General features: G+C 34.7%; 3 protein-coding genes and 1 long non-coding RNA gene across 6 annotated transcripts; all 4 read right to left on the bottom strand.

Moving 5' to 3' along the window:
• Positions 1–3,369: 3,369 nt before the first annotated feature.
• LOC106797216 (uncharacterized) lies at positions 3,370–4,989 on the bottom strand. Its single transcript, XR_001386389.3, has 3 exons — positions 3,897–4,989; positions 3,579–3,662; positions 3,370–3,491 (listed from the first exon to the last, which is right to left on the bottom strand). It is a non-coding gene; the product is annotated as an uncharacterized lncRNA (long non-coding RNA).
• A 1,499-nt stretch (positions 4,990–6,488) lies between these two features.
• On the bottom strand, positions 6,489–7,871 carry LOC100810376 (ethylene-responsive transcription factor RAP2-2). The gene is made up of 2 exons (XM_006604868.4): positions 7,638–7,871; positions 6,489–7,525 (listed from the first exon to the last, which is right to left on the bottom strand). The coding sequence occupies exons 1-2, from the start codon at positions 7,726–7,728 to the stop codon at positions 6,717–6,719; spliced, it is 900 nt and encodes a 299-aa protein (XP_006604931.1). The 5' UTR covers positions 7,729–7,871; the 3' UTR covers positions 6,489–6,716.
• Positions 7,872–11,289: 3,418 nt separating this feature from the next.
• On the bottom strand, positions 11,290–13,941 carry LOC100813247 (subtilisin-like protease SBT1.5). Its single transcript, XM_003553760.5, has one exon. The coding sequence runs from the start codon at positions 13,887–13,889 to the stop codon at positions 11,583–11,585; it is 2,307 nt and encodes a 768-aa protein (XP_003553808.1). The 5' UTR covers positions 13,890–13,941; the 3' UTR covers positions 11,290–11,582.
• A 2,743-nt stretch (positions 13,942–16,684) lies between these two features.
• On the bottom strand, positions 16,685–19,033 carry LOC100808764 (translation initiation factor eIF-2B subunit alpha). Of its 3 annotated transcripts, none has more exons than XM_003554747.5 (5): positions 18,533–19,033; positions 18,308–18,460; positions 18,085–18,226; positions 17,089–17,330; positions 16,685–16,999 (listed from the first exon to the last, which is right to left on the bottom strand). In XM_003554747.5, the coding sequence occupies exons 1-5, from the start codon at positions 18,896–18,898 to the stop codon at positions 16,793–16,795; spliced, it is 1,110 nt and encodes a 369-aa protein (XP_003554795.1). In that variant the 5' UTR covers positions 18,899–19,033; the 3' UTR covers positions 16,685–16,792. The 3 variants fall into 3 exon arrangements, with proteins under 3 accessions (XP_003554795.1, XP_025982954.1, XP_040868722.1); XM_026127169.2 differs by having other exon boundaries at positions 17,089–17,198; XM_041012788.1 differs by having other exon boundaries at positions 18,085–18,460.
• Between the last annotated feature and the right edge of the window lie 1,088 nt (positions 19,034–20,121).

The following is a 20,121-nucleotide window of genomic DNA, read 5'->3' as shown; positions in this document are numbered from 1 at the left end:
GTTTATATATTATTAAGCATGTATTTAAATATTACCAATTCAGTCAGATTCAATGTCAATTTGATTATAATTAAATTAAGGCTTATATAACTTTTTTAGATGGTTGATCAATTTTCAATTTTACTTTTTGCGCCACTCATAAAAACAAGTTTTGTTGTTAACCGCCCGTTTGTACGTTGTTGATCAAGGATTTACAGTGCTTTGGGATCCCTCACTTGTGTAAAAAAGATGGTGGTTATAACTCATTTTTTACGCTTTTGTATATGATTGTAACCCACTATACCAAATTATCTCAAGTAAAAGTAAAACATGGGGAGTCTACCAGTTACTTAGATTGGTGTATTCTTAATTTTTAAGTCATTAATAAATTGAATTAAAGATTTGAGAGATGAAAAATTAAAAATAAATTGACATAAAATTAAACTAATTATTTAAAATAGACAAGAGCAAAAAGAAAAACAAATACTTTGAGAGATGTGATGCAAAGGTTGATCGAGAATGTAAATATAATGGGGTTTAACTTATCAAAATTACTCTCGATATATTGTTAATTATTTTTCTCTATTTAATATTATTCCAATTATCATCTATATCTATTCATTTACTCTAACTATGATTCCTCACGTGAAAAAGTTTAATTTATCTAATGTCTCTCCTAATCCAAGAATAAACTAGTTAAAATTGCATTATGAATAGAAATGCATAAAATAGACTAAATAATATTATTTTATCCTTAGATATGAATCATTTTGACGCTCTTTCTCAGTTCTTATATGATAAACATTTCTCAATATCTAAATCCTAAAACATATTATGAATATGGGTGATCAAACCACAACCAATAAATTTAAACACAAAAAAGAGACAATGAAATAGAAGTAACATTAAATAGATAATAGGAAACAAATTACATCACGAGCGTTTGGTTGCTAGGCTCAATAATGGGAGTTTAGCTTCTCATTATCATGAGAGACTTTACAATCGTAAAAGGGTAATAGGAAGTGAAGATGATAGAGAGGGATGAAGATGGAGGGAAAGAATGACTCCTAAGAGTGGATTCCCCATCCTGGTCTTTGCTTTCTATGGAAAACTCTAATCTAGTGGATTTTGAGTGTCTAGTTGTGTGTTTTTTTCCTTTACTTCCTCCTCTTTGTAGGTGAAGTTTGTTTAAAATTTATGCAACCTCACGCTTAGCGAGTGAGTCGGTGGTTATGCGCACGCTAAGCACACCTTCATGTGATATCTGGCTTTTCCATGTAATTTCTTTATGTTGAGCAAGAATATTTCATATCTTCAGTTTCTCTTTCAAGTTTTATTTTGTATTTCTATATCAAATGTAGCACCAAAATAATATAAATTCATCCGTTTAAACTTCTACTAGACAAAATTTTAGATAATGCTGAAATTCTAATTATTCACACAAAAAAGAGTAATAAAAAAAAACCTAATAATTTTTATGACTTAATCATAATATATATATATATATATATATATATACTAGACAAAATTTTAGATAATGCTGAAATTCTAATTATTCACACAAAAAAGAGTAATAAAAAAAAACCTAATAATTTTTATGACTTAATCATAAAATATACATACATACATATATATATATATATATATATATATATATATATATATATATATATATATATATATATATATATATATATATATAACGGTTATCAACGATCACTTTTTTTATTGGGTTTAACTCATTTTATTAATAATAACATAATCAATACAAAGAGGAATGTGCTCAAATACTTGAGGACAAGTGAAAAATCTAGATGTAGTAGATATGAGCAATTATAACTTCCGATTACATTTATTCTGCCTTTTAGTACAAATAACAATGTCAGGGTCTCCGATGTAGTTTATAATAACATGGTTGGATTATTCTTGAAATAGTGTTTTAAGATTGTATGGGCCTGCAATACTTTGGTTTCCACTACACATAAACTGGGAAATAATCTCATCAGCCCTTTCAACTAATTCAGTGTACTGTGAATATAAAAGTTACTATCACCTTTTTTATATATAAGACTCTTCAATTCATTCATATTTTTTTTAAAAAATAATTAATTTAATTAATTACATTAAATTTATCAATTATTTATATTCCTCTTCTAAAATTATCCTTTATTTTTCTCTCCACTTAATTATTAATTCTTATCAAAAAGTAATTAATGTCTAGAGTGATAATGTTGTAATTAATTAAAAATATTATAGGATAAAAATAATTAATGCACTAAACTTTTAAAAGAGATTGTTATAAAAAAAGGGACAAGTGAAAATGGTTTTATATACATGGACGGTAGTAGTGATTAAGAGTACAGCATTCAATTTCATCCTTAATTAGTTAACAATAACATACAACAGACCAGTCCTTGATGGGTTTCAACCAATGCCCCAGCTCCTGCTGAAGCAAAATTGATTTCGTCGATGTATCGTTGATTACCAGGAAATAGAAATGGTGGGATCAGAGGCACAAGGTATTGCTTGCTGCTAATTAATTAATTAAGCTAGTAAAACCAAAATTCTTATATATACCTATGAAATCTGGAATCACGCGACCATCAGAAAATCTACCAGTTGGATACTTGAAGAAGGTTTCCCCATACGGAAAGAAATTTGCATGAATATCAGCAGTAGTATTGATGTAATTATTGTTTCCAACATCAAATATTGAATCTCCAAATACAAATAATGCGGCGGGTTTTTTCGGCTGGCATATTTCACCAAGGCAGCAAGTTGGGCTTACAAAAAGAACCAGGAGGCAGAAACTGGATTTCGGACTTGCCATAAAGGCCAGCCAGAGTATCTGCTTCCTCCCTAAACACATATCACATCACATTGATAAATAAAAGAGAACTGTGAGGCCATGCAAGACTCTTATAGCTAGCTGTTTGTAATCGAAAAGCTTTAGATGTCAGTTAAATAAGTGATACGGTGGTCAAGATGCTCCTCTTTTCTTGAATAATGACAATTGAGTTACTGACAAGCGTTTCAGTCGTTTGTGTGTTATATGTTTGTTTGGTGTAATCAACATTACTGTCATCTTTCAACGTTTCACTTTCTTAATTTCGCTCAAAAGTATGTAGGCCATGACACCATACAGAGAGACAAATAGCATGGGAATGAATTGTGCAAATAAAGCTTGACCGATGCAGATTATCTTTCAAGTCTAAAAGCCTTGATTTTCGAATATAGACAGAGTCATTCTGCGCATCACTTTTTAGATTTGTAAGAAAATTCAACATTACAAAGTTTCAACTTAAATGTGACTCAGTCACAGCCACATGAAAAGGCAAAAATCTAGAAAAAACAAGTAAGCCGAAAGGCAAAAGCACAAAGTGATGAGAGTTGTTTAACTTTACACATTCACATTGAGGTGGATTTGACAGAGGGGCCTGGCAATGGGATTATATATAGACAGATGAAGCGCAATTCAAAGAGATGGATCTGGATTTACTGAGAACAGAAGCCTGATACAAATTTTACAGGTATATATGGGTTTCAGTCATACTTACTAAGAAGTAAATAAACCAAGTTCAACAAACTAAAGTACATACCAGGTCACTCTTACTGATTTCGGCACCGAAAACTTCATTTCTGAAAAAAGCAAGCTCTGTTAAATTACCGCAATCTAGTGCAATCTGCAAAATTACAATCAGTAAATAACATTCCACCCCCCTTCATCTATGTACAGCTCTATAATTGATGCCGGTGGATATTTAAATAATAATCATACACATGGAAATAAATCAATATAAACAAGAAATAAGGTAGAGTTTTTTTTGGTAGAAATTAAGTATTGTATGTAGCTCAAAATATAGTTGAATCCAAAAAAAAAAATGGAGAATTTAAAAAAGAAGAAAGGCAGAACTAACCTTAACTACAAAAAGTTTTATATGAAGTACCCACACGTGGGCTCTAACATCCCCCTATGATGTTCATCCGTGCCATGTTTTGCTATGATATTTCTTGTAACGATGTGTTGGCGACGATTTTGGTGAGATTGACACTTTGCAATAAGACACGGGATGGTACACTCACATTTTCACTGTGAGGAGGTTGAAAAAACCAAGTAATTCTAATAGTTCCTATATGCAAACCTTCATGATAAACAAGAAACCTTGATCAACTAAAACCTATGCCAAACTTATTATGATTTTCTGCATTGAGGGTTAAGGAGATTACAGATGAAACCAGCAGAGTTAGATTTGAACGATCATCAATCTTGTAAAAGTTTATATTAACCTCCCGAACAGAGAAAACAGGCTTGAGGGGTCTAATGATGAGGATCACAAAAAAGAGTGGCTAATCCAACCACCATGCATATGATCAAAAGGAAGAAACAGCATTTCTTGAAAGAAAAGACGGGATTCTAGGTGGAAACATGCATTGCAAATAATCATTCTTGAGTTTCGGCGGGCTAATTAACCCTTGGTGTCTGTTTGGTTCGCTTACATTGTTAATCAATTAAGTGGTACTGCTTCAACGTGAAGGACGAATGGGATGTCTTTCTTGGACAGTAGCACTCAGTTCTTATTTTCTAAATTATATAGGCCAAAACCTTTTGAAGAGAAAACCTGTGCTGAAAGAAAGCAACAACTTTTTTTGTTTAACAAAAACAGGACTAATAAGATACTCAAGATTCAATTCAAGACAATGATGGCTTCCCTCCTGTTATATAGCAACACAACCTCTAACAATTCTTTACTAGTCAAAGTTACGATGCAAAGTGTGTTATAAAATAGAAAATGTGTTGCTACAGTCGCATACCAAATCTTGAATCAGCTAAAGGAGCGAATTTCTACACCATATATAAAGACCAGCATGGAATCAAACGCAGACAATAGGCTAGCAATAGATTTTTGTACAAGACACATTGTGACACACTAAATATCATACGATGGAACGCGGAACTAACATTTAACATGAGCAGTAGGCTGGGGTGAAAGAAGTTAAGTGATCTCTCGGAGGCATATGGTTTAGTTTGACATCACCTATTTAATAAGCTACAAAATTTATTTTATTTTTATCAGAGACCATTAATCTTTAATGTGAGATAAAGTATTGGTAAGGGCATTCAAGTACAATATTATAAGTGTCGTAATATTTATAAAATCAATCATTGATAAAGTATTTAGCTGCAATGGGCAAATTTTTGGGAGGCTTTTGAAAAAAGAAAAAGACATGAGCTTGAGCCACAATCAATAATACTCTATAATTTGTTCAATACTCAAGGTTTAATACGCACCTTATATGTGTAACTAAAAATATCTTTGTTTCATGCCAAGAGAACACTGTAATGATCGTAACATAAATATTCACGTCACTTCGTACTTATACGCAACGGGGTCCTGAATTCGAGCACGTAAGAACTTTAGTTCGGTAAACTTCTCCATCTCCTCCGAACCAACCTAACAGAAAATTATTGAACACATAAGCCATACTAATTAGTAGTTGTCTCTTTCAAATTCTATAATTGCATATCTTTAAAAGCTCAATATTGTGTAAGGCCTAGTTACCCGTATATAGGATTAAGGCTAAGTTTTAACTTCTTACTTACCTAAAGCTTTTAAATTATAAAGTCCTATAAGTTTTTATGAAAAAATGTTGATTAATTCTGAAATTTTGAGATTAATTAATTAATCAAAAGAAAAATAGGTTAAACACTAATAATATAAAATAATTTTACATTATTATCAAATCACAACATAAAAATGAACGTTACATTAGAAGAATATATTTTTTTTTTTTTTATCCATCATTTACCATTACGATTTACGATATTAATAGATCGTGCGTAGCACTATCAACAGCGGAGTTTCTTCTACTGTCGTTGATAACCTGACATGGGAGCTTTTCCAATTATTATCGTGTTGATATTCTTGTATCAAATGCTGCACATGAATAATAAAATCATCTATCCTTTTTGTTTGAATAAAATGAAACCTACAGTGCGAATCTTGTAAGACTTGGTGGTTAGGTTAGACTTGTGGAGGAAATCCTCCACGAAAACACAAACAATTTTTTTCCGCGTCTCCAAATCCCCCTAATCCCATGGTAAGCACCTGAAAATAGAAGTTTGTTGTCATTTTTTGTCAATGTGTTTTTAAAGTTTACCGAAGACAAGCCACTATCTTGAATCAAGACCCGGTCCAAACCTAACCCTTCTAATCAAAGGAATTAATCTCTGATCAATGCATGAGCATGAGCATGAGCATGAGCATGAGGCAGCCATATCTGGTCAGCACCAATTGCCCGCCTCACCAGCTGATGCTTCCCACACCGTTTACATTTTGATCATATATAGTGCTCTTTTTCATCCTTCAAATTTAGTCATGAGAGGATAACCATAGAGAAACAACCCAGTTAAAAATTATCAGCAGCCAAGATTGTTTCACAGATCATATATAATCACCCTCGAACATCAATCGAGATTCCCCAAAACTAAGGTCTTTGACAAGGCAAAGAGCACCTAAATAAATTGTTTTAACTCCATCTTCAACACAGATGACAACCATTCCAGAAGGCAACAGAAATGGAAATAACATTCTTTTTTTTTCAGACACATGGAGATGTGTCCAACAAGAGAGCAATAAATGCAACAAAAACCAAAAACAAAATTAATGAACCCAGAAGGAAAATGAAAAATAATTTGTAGCTTTATTTATACACAGGAAGACCAAAGAAAAAGCTGTTCAGAAAACTCCGCTAGACATGGAAGGAATGTCATCAAAGCTCCAAAGGTTCATGAGGTTTCCACCATCCTGAGTTGTGTCACCAGATAGCAAGGATTCCAACGAAGTATCGCCCCAGCTCCCTTCAAGATAAGCCATCTGAAAGAACTTCAACTCAGATTCGATATCCACACGCTCCTCAGAGAGTCTCTTTGCAGAATCATCTTCCATAGATACCACATTCTGAGAGTTAGGCTGCTGGTTGGCATTTTGCACAAAATGAGATTCACAATCCAAAGGAGCAGAAAGCATGGATGAGATCTCAGGAGTTTTGGGGCCCTGTTCACTCCACCCAAATGAATTACTCCCCTGATCTGAACTGAAGTAAAGGGTGACATCATCAGATGACGGAAGGGATGTGAGCCCATTTCCACTTCCAGGGAAGGAAGCCATGTTAGCATACTGATTAACTAGGGGTTTCTGTTCCACCAGATCCATGTGATTGTTGCCAGCACCGAACTTGTGACTCAGATTTTCCTGTGGATTTACCTTGGAACGTTTTACAGAAGTACCTGGTGCCTCCTCAGGAAAATTCACCTTGGCTTTCTTGCCACGAATCCTCCGTGCTTCAGCATCATAAGCTCTTGCAGCTTCTTCAGCAGTGTTGAAGGTTCCAAGCCAGACACGAACCCCCTTTCTAGGATCCCGAATCTCAGCTGCCCATTTTCCCCAAGGGCGTTGACGGATTCCCCTATACTGATTTTTCCTCTTCCTATTTGCAAATTTCTCAGCTCGAACTTGGAATGCCACAGATTTCGCTGTGGTAGACCCTTTAATATAATTGGAAAAGTGTAAAAATCGCAGTAAGAACAGAGACATTCAGAACCATTAAACAAAGAAAAAATAAAAATAACATCATAGCACAAACACGGATCATATAACCATTTTTTAGCCAATTCTCCCAAAAAACCCTGAGGATATTAGAAGTCTCAAAAAGGAGAATGAAGTCAGAGATGATAGCGCCTCCACACATCTCTCTCAGAGACTCGAAGAATAACAAAAGCGTCAGTTTTGGTTGAATGCAAGTGAAGGCTATTCTGTATTCTCTGATGTCGGTAAATGGAGAAGATCAGTGAGCAGTGTTACTATTATGCCCTTGCCGCAGTCCGGTTTTCTGAAGTTTTTGATACCGGAAATAATATTTTTATTCTTAAAATTAAAATTATAATTAGCTGATAAATATGTTTTTAAAAAATATAAATATAAAATTTAATGCTTGAAAATGTTTAGGGAGTATTTGTTGGATTTTTGAAAATCAAATGATAAAAATAATAAAAATTTATTTTTATATTTTCAATTCAAGACAGAAAATACGATGACAAAGAATATAATTTTAAGTAAATTTAAAAATATTGAAAAAGTAAGTCAATAATATGAACCAAACATAACAAAAATATCGGTCAACTCTACAAGTTTCAAAAATATTTTTGGAGATCAAAACTGAAAGGGATATACCGTAGACATAATTGTGAATGCTAAATTTAAAATAATAACTGAGAAACTTTTAGTGTGTCAATTGCAAAAGGAAAATGACTAATTATGTCAGGGTCATTAAAAAATGTGCTTAATAACAATAAGTTTCATATTACTGATCTCCAATTTATACATACGGCATCAACAGCTGCCTCAGCTGGACCCCTTAGGGTAGTTGGAGAAGATTCAATTTGGCGACGTATCCTTGTTCAGGAGCTATTAGATGAGGTTCATACCCATCAGCTTCCGTAGTAAGTTTCCTTATATTTTCCATCTAAAGCTGCTTATCAAACTGCAGCCTTTTTAAGACAGCGGGCAGCAAAGTGTGGGAGATGAGAAAAATGACAAACGTATGACAACAAATAGTTACTTTAGGGAATAAGTGTTATGTTTTGTAAAAAAAATTTCTTTTGAAAACGAAAAAAATGAACAAATACTAAAAGAATTATTTTCCAGACAGTTTAGGAAAATCAAAGGTCATTAAATTTACATATAATAAATATGTCTCCATATTTGTAGTTATGTAAGTAATTTTTTTATTGACAAATTTGTGCATATGTGTCACATAGATAACTTTTTTAACAATAATTGAAATTGACAGCACTTTTAATATTTTTGATGACTAAATTTTGTATTTAAATCTTTCAGGAATACATTTGTCAACAAATTATGCTTTCAGAAATAAAAGTGATTATTTACCCACATATTTATTTAATTAATAGTGAGTTTTTTTTACTTATTTAGTACTGACTCAAAATATTTAATTAATAAAAAAATATTTATTATAAAAATTTTAGTACAATTATTAATATTATAAAAATAAGTAAATTTATTGGAATTTCAAATATATTGTTTATTAATAAAAATATTATTAACATAATTTTTAAATTAATTAATATAAAAGTTAACAAACTTATTATATATATAAATTTATAATTAAATAGTAGTATAAAAATTCTTTATACCATCAATAGATATTTATTTAATTATTTATATGTAATAAGGTTTTTTATTTTATTCAGGGAAACATGTAATAAGGTTCTTGACACTATATCTTTAGCTGAATTAAATTTGTTGATACTTTAATTTAATAAATTTATAATTGAAAAATACTATTAATTATTAAGGGGAAAAATCAAGGTAAAAAGGAAAACTAATTAGTCAATGTCTACTTAAGCCAATAAATAATTTAATCAAAAAATTATTCGTACCACTTATCCAGAATTTTCCACAACAAAAAGATCTATAAAAAAGGCTTTTTTTTTCCATATAAACCACAGTTAATAGAAACAACCTTATTCAAGTATACAGAAAGGCAGTTGTACATACATAACTTAAACTCGAAAAAAATTGAATTATTTCTCTCTTTATAAATAATATTACTGGTGAGATCAACAATTACATTATTAATATAATTGAAGAGTTAAAAAAATAATATAAAAGATAAAATAAAATTGCAAAGTAACATATAAAATTGTCTATATTTTTATAAATACAATCAATTATATGTTGCATATTAAACTTCAAGATTGACAATAATGAAAAAAAAATACTACTATTGAGAATGATGAGAAATATACAAATTACGCTAAAAAATAATATATAATAAATTATTTAATAAACTATTAAATTTGCAGTAAAAAAATAAACTATTAAAATCATTTTTAATCATAATCCGTCTATGAATTACTTGTAATATAAAGTATGAATTAATAAAAGAAATTAAATTTTTAATATATCTTTATATTTTACATATTCAAACAAATTAATAAGACGGACTGGCATTATATTCATTAATATAATAACACGAGTAAGATGTGAACACTATTTCTCTTAATGAATAAAAACCAAGATGTGAACATTGTGCTATGAATATGTACACATAAAGGTTGCGGCTAATTACGGTTATACCTCTCATTCTTTTAATAAACTTTAATTTACTATTAATAATACAAACACATAAAATATTAAAGTGAATTTACTTGCACTAGTATTAGTTAAAATATATTTTAAAAATACTTAAAATATGTAAATATTAAAATAAAACTTATATATCAAATGTAATCAAGATAACAAAAAGAAAGTGTGATAAACATTCTCTCTCTTTATGGACGCACATATTCACAATATTTTCATATTTACTTGTCTACTATATGTTTGAACTAATATAACATGATTGTGGGGGACATAAAACATTATACTTGTAAGACAAATTGAGGGAAGAAACATTATATCTCCCTAAAAGGAAATAAATAAATTTTTGAAAAAGAATTTTATATAAAAGAAGAAAATATTAAATTTACAGAATAAATTAATTATGATTAGTTGAATATAACGTTAAATTTAGTAATATTAGGTTTCGGCTAGGGTGAATTAGCTTGTGGGTGATTTATGATGAACAACTTAAAATGACCTGCAATAATATTCAAAACTTTTATATTCATTATTTGATCCCTGATCCACGATTGTGTTCTTCCGTTGGTAGTGATTGATTTCAAAAAGCACCACAATCGCTAGGAGCTATTATGACTATCACAACGACAAGAACGTTGTTGCTTGGGTGTCTGTGTGGGATCATGGCCAAGAAGTGGCGACACGGATGAGGTGAGGCCAGAAGAGGGTACCAGCAGGGAGACATGGTAAAAGAATGACCAAATTGTAATTTCAGGTAAACTTTCTCAACAGGTTGTTCTTAAAGTCAGGCAGGAACAATAAGCAATCAGCCAATGTTAAAGTCAGGAACTAAATTTAATAACTTTTTTATGATATCAAAGAATAAATTTACACGTGATACTATTAATTTCTAAAAGTAAATTGATATAGTATTTTGGTATAACAGGCACAAAACAAAAAAGAACCCGTCCTATTAATGGGATTTTGTCTTGTTTGTCATTATCACGGGGTGAAATTGTTGGTTCACGATCTGGTTAGTAGCTTGGCCTACAAAGATTCATATACATAAAATAAAAAGATTACCGTGTCTGTGCACATGTGCTTGCCAAATCTTTGACCAAGCAAAGTATGGGAAAGAACATACAGAAATGAAAGCATTCAACAAAAATTGCTGTAAAAGGATAGGAATCTTTGGTCCCTTATCCTCGTCCTCCTTTTAACACAACATTTTCTACAGACATTCATTCTTGATAATTTTACAACAAGAAAGAAGGAAATATATATATGTTTGGTACAACAGTCAAACTTCCACCAGGGAAATCCTTCATAGATTCTGCGCTACTATCACAGTATAATAGAACTACTAATTTTACTATAACACAGTCCTAACCAAGGTAGTAAGATGGAAAAAGTGCAAAATTTATAGACCCAAACCAAACCCGAAGGTATTATTAGATTAGATTAGAGAGGTTGCTGCATGGTGACAACCAAGGGACTTGTGACAGTGTGCTTGGCATCCGACCAAACAATGGAACCAGTCTTGACAGTAGAGGTCCCAGGGGAAAGCTTAACTGCCCTGGTTTGCACCCTGACAAGGAAGTTCAATTTCTGACCCAATCTCCTGAAAGCTAGCGTGTCCGGAACCACCGTGACCTCGGTGCCGGGAGGGGGTGCAACAGTGACTTTGTAGAGCGAGTTGGGGTCTCCAACATTGGTGAGAGTTCTGATGAAGTGGGTGGACATGTGCTGCTTTCCATACTGTTGAAAGACGGCAGCTAAGGAGGGGTAATTGAGATTCCCAGAGTGACCAGCACTCCTGGCCCCACTGCAGACAGCAGCCTTTCTGGTGATAACTCGGATGTTGTGGGAGGTGTAGTTGGAATTGCAGAGGAAATCGACATAATCGTAGGTAGAGATGTCATAGACCAGGCCAGGGTTGATGGCCTTGTCGGGATGAACATGGCCAGCCCCATGATCGAAGACGGAGGAAACATTGGCATTGGACTCATCCAGCAGAGGGCCTCCTCCGTTGTCTAGAGTGTAAGCAGTGGTGATGAGGGCAGATCTGATGGCGGCAGGACTCCAGTCAGGGTGAGCCGCTTTCAGAAGAGCAGCCAAACCAGAAACGTGGGGGCAAGCCATTGAAGTGCCAGACAGAATGTTAAACTGGCTCCTGCGCTCGTCAGAGGGAAGCCCGGAAGGGGAAAGCGTACTAGGCCAAGCCGCCAGAATGTTCAATCCGGGAGCTATCACATCCGGCTTCAGAATCTCAGGGGACTCCGGGTTTGGCCCTCTGGCCGAAAAAGATGCCACCTTGGGCGCTGGTTTAATCCCGAGCCTTGTGCCCTTGAATATTATGGTTGCCGTTGCTGGTGTCCGCAGCTGTGCGGCGAATGCCATGTATCTCCTAAGCTCGTCCCCTCCTTCAGCACCCACGGAGGTCGCCGGGAGGACTTGGCAGTCAGCCACCAAGCCTTCCCCGTCCAAGGGTCCATTCGTCAACACCATTCCAACCCCTCCGGCTTTCTTCACCACTTGGCCTTTGGCTGCTCTTGAATTGACGCCTCTCTCACACACAACAATCTTCCCCCTCACAGACTTGGGATCCAACGAATCTTCCAAGCAAAGAGAGGAAGAGTAACCATCCGAACCCGCATACACCAGAGGATAGAGCCGACCTGGAGTCAGACCCGGTCCACCGTACACACTCATCCCGCCAATCACCTTGCCGTTCCCCAGCACAACATCCGCCGGGAAATCTCTGTCTATGGTTCCGGCGCCCACAGTGGTGACCCAGGGTGCCACATTGGTCACCGTGAGGCCGCCGGGACCGCCGTTACCCGCCGAGGCAGACACGAAGACGCCAGCCTCGGAGGCTCCGAAGGCCCCGACGGCGATGACGTCGAGGTGGTAGGGCACCACCACGCCCCCGACGCTGAGGGAGACCACGTCGACGCCGTCGGCCACGGCGGCGTCGAACGCGGCGAGGATGTCGGAGTCGTAGCAGCCGGCGTTCCAGCAGACCTTGTAGACGGCGAGGCGAGCCTTGGGAGCCATCCCGGCGGCCATTCCTTTGGCGTAGCCCATGGTGGAGGCCGGGAAGACGTACCTGCCGGCGGCGATGGAAGCCGTGTGGGTGCCGTGACCGTCGGAGTCTCTCGGGGAACGGGACTCCAAAGTGTCGTTCATTTTGCCGTTGGTGGCTTCGTAGCCAGCGCAGAAGTAGCGAGCTCCGATGAGTTTCCGGTTGCAGGAGGTGGGGGGAAAGTCTTTAGCAGCAACGCAGTGGCCCTTCCACTTAGGGGGAGGGAGAGCGAGATGACGGTCGTTGAAGCTCTGGCTCTCGGGGGAAATGCCGGTGTCGATGACTCCGATGACGAGATCGGAGCCGAAATCGGTCTCCTTGAGAAGGCCAGCCCTGTCGGCAGTGTTGAGGCCCAGGAACTGAGGGGAGCGGGTGGTGTGGAGTTGGCGAAGCTGTTCGGGAATGAGGCTTATGACGTGGGAGAGTGACTGAAGCCTGTTTGCCTCGGCGGGGGAGAGCCTTGCAGAGAAACCGTGGAAGACAGTTTGGTATGTGTGAAGAATGGAGGCTGTGCTGTCGGCAAGGGCAAGGGAAGACTGGTACCAGTGCCTGTGCGTTGGGAAAATGGAAGGCTTGGCTTCTTGCTGGACTTGCACTATGTATGTTGTCTTCTTTTCTTCTGATGCTGTGCCCAAGGAGAGCAGAAACAACAGAATCATGATACGAGAGTGGGAGTAAGCCATTGAATCAATTAGATGATACGAGACTCAGCTTCAGCTCAACACAATTCCTTTTTAAATAATATACACTATTACAAGCCTCAATTATCATACACAAGTAGTAGAGCTGTCAAAACGGGCGGCCCGGCCTGTTTCGGGCCGGCCCATTCGGGCTTCGGGCTACATCGGGCCGGGCTAAAAAGCCCGGATGAAAAACGGGCTAGGAAAAGTATGGCCCGAGCCCGGCCCGGTACGGGCTTTCGGGCCAGCCCACATTTTTTTCCTTTTTTTTTTCTTCATCCAATGTGTGTGCTTAAATCCAAGCTGGAAACATATTACTGGGCAACCACACCTGGATCATGGAGCCTTCCACCTCTCCATAAATCATTATGGACACTCCAATTATATAATTATATAATACTGTGTAAAATTGAATTCAACTATTTTGCAACTCACTTAGAATCAAAGTATGATCAAAGTGAAAGCTGGATGTTCATAAACAATACAGGTAATAACATCCTGTCAAAATTACTAGAGCAAGTGGCCAGTACTGACTACTGAGAAGCATAAGGTACAACAGGATTTCATACATATATTAACCAACAGTTATATCAAACACATTCAAATTCTTACATATTAAGAGACAATATGTATATCCACCTATATATTAGTGCTGGTGCAGCAGCAAATACAAGTGGCCAGTAATGTGTTTTGTTTGTGTGGGCTGTGGGTTGTGTTTTTGCATTGGCCCAATTACTTTTTTTTATTATTTATTCGGGCTGCGGGCGGCCCATGGCCCACTCGGGCTAGCCCATATTTTTTTGCGGGCTTTATCGGGCCGGGCTAAAAAGCCCGGATGTTAATTCGTGCTGGAATTTTAAGGCCCAAGCCCGGAAAAAAATCGGGCCATTCGGGCCGGCCCATTCGGGTCGGCCCATTTTGACAGCTCTAACAAGTAGTCGAGATTAACTTTTAGACTTTAGTGAGAGGCCCTTATAATTGTCAATGAAATTGATGAAACACAGACAAAAGATATGTGTAAGGACAATTGCCTGATATTTATTAAACAATATTTTATTATGTAAAACATTTCTCATGAAACATTTTTTCTTTTTGGAGAATTATGCTATTTTTAAGTCAAAAAGTAAAATTATTTACTTTTTATAAATCATGATTGGGCTTTTGGATATGTTCAATCTTATGAACACTTTTGGACTCGCCAGCGTGCTCGGATTAATTTCATAGTGAGAAATAATTAAATATTTTTATGGTGAAGGCATAAAATAAATTATTGTTTTTACTTTTTAACTGTTTCACCATAATTTTATGAAATAAAATTATTTTTTACGTGTTATCCTGACACTGACAAACATAAACTCAAAGTGATAGAGGCATCTTGTGAAGGGATGGCGCGATTCGTTCACAGAACTATGAGTGGGATCATTCCTTCCGACCTCAGCTCAATTAACAAAGCTTTAGGTAAATGTATTACTAGAACATCGAATCTTATTTGAGAAAGTAATGTTTTCTCAAAAGTTCCGGTGCCTTAAGTCCTACCACATTGCTTTCTTCCTCCTCCCTTATCAAACATGGGTCACAATCCCCTACATGGTAACAGGTTTTGGCTTTTATCTGTCGTTGATTTACCTTTTTTACTGCAAAAATGAGTCATACAAATTCATTCCACATTCTCTTTTACCTCAGGCAAAAGAGGGAAGAACTTGGATCGATCTTCCTCTGTCCAAGTACGTGTTGCAATTTCAAGGGTGAAGGAGAAAAATAACAAGTTTGTTTCGTCTTACTGGTCCCCCACCATGGTAACTTTTGGTTCAAGATTTTTGAGACTAAAAAGAAACAACAGCACGACAAGAAGGGCCAGCAAAGTCCACCCTATTCAAGGAAGATGATGATTACACAAGAATAATGTTATTTTTTATAAGATTCATCTACTATATTTTTATATTTCAAAAAAATATTAAACAAAAACAAACATATTTAATGATTTAAAATATAAATTAAATTACTCATTTGATCCTTATAGTTCAAAAGTGATTTTTTTAATAATCTTTATAATCTTTATAGTTTATATTTTAATTCTCTTTTAGTCTTGAAAATAATAGTTTTAGTTCCTATAATTTGTATTTTATTTATCTTTTAGTCTTTACTAAAAAAATTATATAAAAATAATTAGTTACAAATAAGTTATAAATTATTAACTATTTCTTTTATTACAAATTATCTTACGATAAATTAGTTAAGAATTACTTGTTAATATTTTTGTAATTAATTATAATTGATAATATTATTAAAAAAAATTAAAATATAAATTATAGACAAAAAAAAATCACTTTCAAAATATAGAGACTAAAAAAAAATTAAAATACAAATTATAAAAATTAAAACAACTTTCACATTAAAGGAACTAAAAGAGAATTGAATTAAAATATAAATTATAAGGATCAAAACATAATTAAAATGTAAATTATATGAATTAAAAAAAATACTTTTAAATTATAAGAACTAAAAAAGTATAAATCATACAATTATAAAGATCAAATGAACAGCTAAATCTAAAATATATAAAAGTATTTAATATTTTCCATCCAATAAATAAAATTTGTAAAAAAAAAGACTTTTGTCAACTTTTATAAAATTAGAATATACAACTTGAAAACTACTTAAAACGTGTTTTATAAGTCATTACTTATAAGCATTTTTTATTGGCTTATAAGTTAATTTGACCAAAGAAATCGCGTTGTGCTTCGAAATTCAATCAAAGAATTAACAAATTACGTGTTGCACACATACGCAATGCCTGATACTAAAACCTATCCCCAATTAACTGAAACAATACACGTGCTTGTCACAAAATTGTTTCATGTGAAATACATGATCTTGAATTGAAGGCAACATTTTTAAATGGATTACTATAAGTATAGCTGGATAAGCTCATCACTAACGACAGATGGAGTAAGAACACCTAAATCTGTGAAAAGCAGAGTCAGGTATTGAGGAGGGGTGTAGTCCCGCGCGGACCTTTCAACCTCAACCTTGGATGGAATAGGTACGCCAAAATCAATAGGCCGTAACGCAGGGGCTAAATCCTTTTGGTCGAGAGGGTAAAGGCGGGCAAACTGCAGTGTAACACAAACAAGACAACATGTAACTACAGAACATAAATTCCTAATTTGTCAAAAAAGGATATGAATGCATTCAAATGTACCTTGTAGCTCTCAGCAGCGACATAAACTGGTTTATTCATACTGTGTGCAACCAATGCTATTTGATAGGTCCCCATCATGTTGATTATGCCCCCACTTTCGACAACTCCATCTGCACCCACAAAAACCATGTCCACCTCATCCATAGTATATGCAACAGCAGAATCTATTAGAAGTTTCACAGGAACATCAAGCTTGGCCAGCTCATTCGACAACCGCAAACCTGTTCGGTCTGGTCTTCCCTCTGTGAATTTGTAGACACAAAGGTTGAAGTGCAGACCACAATGAAGATGCCAAAGATACATACTCCACCAATTTAAAATGGGATTGATGAAGAAAATTATGGTGACTAAAATTTGAAACCAAACTTCACAGGCAATATCAGCAACAAGGCTTTATATCACTACGTGGGGATGTTTCTATGTATCAATCAAGTCAGTAATCATGAAATTGAAATTAAAAAAAAAATGACAAGGGCCTCACTTGTAATTTGGATTTTGGAAGGAAGGTGTTTATGGTGAGCCAGTTTAGTGGCTTATAAGTTTATTTGACCAAAATAAGTTTAGTTTGTTACTAGTTTTTTAGCCTATAAGCTACTAGTTTTTCTTTTTCTATTTTTATCCTTACTGATTTACTTAAAATCTCTTTTTTAACCCTTTTTCTCATTTTTAAAAATCCTTTTGCCTAGTGCCTACCGTATCCCTCTCAGTCTCTCAATTTTAGAAATAATGAATTGTTTATATATAAAGTTATAACCAAATAATTTAATGTCTTTCTATGTCATTGTACATTTATCAGTTAGTTCATTAGCTAATTTCACCAATTTACATGTAATTCAATCAGCTGCTTAGGTCCTAATTTATAATAGATTATAAGCTTTCAATTAACTTTTTAATTTTCAGCTGGGTTATGAACTAGTTTTGCTTTTGCCAAGACAGTCTAAAGATGAAAATGAGGCTTGTGTTACATATAAATAATGAGAGTAAGAGGGCAAAAACCAGTGCAGAAGACCCGAAATAGTTTGTTATTTTGTGCAGCAAGTTTCAGGACTTCAAAGACGACTCTGGAAAAACCATGAACCAAAATTGTACAGCCATCAAATATAAAATCCTGACTCAACATTGCAATAACTTTGCGGGCCTGCAAAAAGAAAGAAAGGAAAATGGGCAAGAGAGTGAGGAAAGAAAAGAAAATTAGAGTGCAGCGAGAGTTGGAAGTTGCCTTGTAGGAGATTTCCCCAAACTTCTCAGCACGTTCGATCAAGCGAGACTTAGCGGAATTGAAGTCTTCATACTCTAAAGCAGAAGTGCGAGTGACATATCGCATAAAGAGATCACAGCCGGCTGTCAAAGAGATAGAGGAGGTATCCCAAGACTGCAAAGGAATGAAGAAGAATAAATCATCAGAGAGAGAGAGAGAGAGGGAGAGAGAGAGTTGAACCAATACTTTGAGAGAATCGGAGGCCTTCTTGAGCTCGATTTCGAGCTGCATCATGGTGGTAGCCTGGCTGGATCTTATGACGGCGGCCAGGGCGCGAATGGCGGCGACGGCCTCGGCCAAATGGGGCTGTTTCCGCCAGCTGTTAAACTGGTCGATGACACTGAAGGGCTTGTCAGGATCGGGGCTGAGTTGAGGTTGAGGTTGAGGTTCGGGGCCAATAGCGGCCTGAGCCTGGGCCAGCCAGTCGCTGGTGACCACGCCGTGGTGCGCCGCTCTGGTCTCATAGTAGGCAGAGATATTAGGGTTTGAGGAGTCCCCCTGGTTCTGCTGCTGCTGCCTGTCCATGATGAATGATGCTGATCTCCACCACATCTCTGATCTTCCCTCACCCTCACCTGGGGTTTTGCTATTGAGTAATCTTGAAAAAATAATTAGGGTTAGTAACAGACTGGTTGAGACTAATTAATTGTAGTGGCTGTCAAAATAAATAATAATAATGATAGAGTTAGAATATTTTGTTTAATGGATTAACTATAAAAATTAAAATTTTAATATTAATATATTAAATTTAATCAATAATTTAAATATTCTTGATAATTGATTATATATAATGAAAATCATAATAATTTAACCTGTTATGAAAAATCATATTTATGGAAATAGAATCATAAGCAATAATATTATATAAATTCATTATTAAAAACTTACTACATTCGTCTCTAAATATAAAATATTTTTTAAAAAAATTGTTTGTGCTATTCTATAAGACTTTTTTTTTAAGTTTCTTTTGCAATAATGGTTTTTTTTTTTTATTGAAATATCCTTAATTATTTAATAATATAAATTAATAGAATGAATTCATTCTCTCTCTTAAGAGTATTGGAACTTATAACTAACATATATTAATTACGTAGAAAGATATTAAATGAAAAGAATAAGACGATAAGTCCTAATAATTTTAAGAATAATTTTAAAGAAATAATATAAATTTTCAATAAATTTAATATTATTAATTAAACTAATCAATTATTTTAAAAAATATGAATTAATTAAAAGAGTCTAATAATTAAAAATAATCTTAGAATATATATACAAATTATATGTGTGTGCAAATGTGTATTTCTTAAGATAGTCTTATATATAAATATTTGAGAGGGCAGGGTAAGGTCACCTTAGCAGTACAAGTGCCTCCGCTCATAAGCACAACTTAAACTTAAACATGTAATGACTGGAGATTAGGACTTGCAATTTTTTATGTATATAATTTTTTTGCTGACTGATTTTTATGTATATAATATTGACTAAGAAGTTTGAATTTAAGATTGTAGGCAAACTATTTAAAACTTATATCATTAATCATTAGACCCATCTTATTAATTTATAGCTTGCATCAAATGTCAGATTCAAACTAAATTTTAGAGTGTTTCATTATTTTTATTTATTGTTCATGTAAGTTAACCTTGTAATAAGTTTTTTTTTTCTTTACTCAGTGCCGGTAACTTTTTTTTTTTTTATAACTTTTCTAATATTATTATTAACGTAACATTAATAACGTGTCATTTAATAACATGTCATTTATGTTAATACGACGTGAT

Source organism: Glycine max, chromosome 19, assembly GCF_000004515.6.
Source record: "Glycine max cultivar Williams 82 chromosome 19, Glycine_max_v4.0, whole genome shotgun sequence".
In the NCBI taxonomy this organism is placed as follows: domain Eukaryota; kingdom Viridiplantae; phylum Streptophyta; class Magnoliopsida; order Fabales; family Fabaceae; genus Glycine; species Glycine max.
Note: the sequence above shows the minus strand (reverse complement) of the source record. Positions and strands in the feature narration are given on the sequence as shown.

What these genes read in the sequence shown, in the direction of transcription:
- LOC100813247 (XM_003553760.5), bottom strand. Translation starts at nt 13,889, where the DNA reads ATGGCTTACTCCCACTCTCGTATCATGATTCTGTTGTTTCTGCTCTCC.
- LOC100808764 (XM_041012788.1), bottom strand. Translation starts at nt 18,898, where the DNA reads ATGTGGTGGAGATCAGCATCATTCATCATGGACAGGCAGCAGCAGCAG. An exon ending in AGGCCTCCGATTCTCTCAAA is followed by an intron (nt 18,461 to 18,532) that starts GTATTGGTTCAA and finishes ATTCCTTTGCAG; the next exon opens with TCTTGGGATACCTCCTCTAT. An exon ending in ATTTCGGGTCTTCTGCACTG is followed by an intron (nt 17,331 to 18,084) that starts GTTTTTGCCCTC and finishes ACAAATTCACAG; the next exon opens with AGGGAAGACCAGACCGAACA.
- LOC100810376 (XM_006604868.4), bottom strand. Translation starts at nt 7,728, where the DNA reads ATGTGTGGAGGCGCTATCATCTCTGACTTCATTCTCCTTTTTGAGACT. An exon ending in GGAGAATTGGCTAAAAAATG is followed by an intron (nt 7,526 to 7,637) that starts GTTATATGATCC and finishes ATTATATTAAAG; the next exon opens with GGTCTACCACAGCGAAATCT.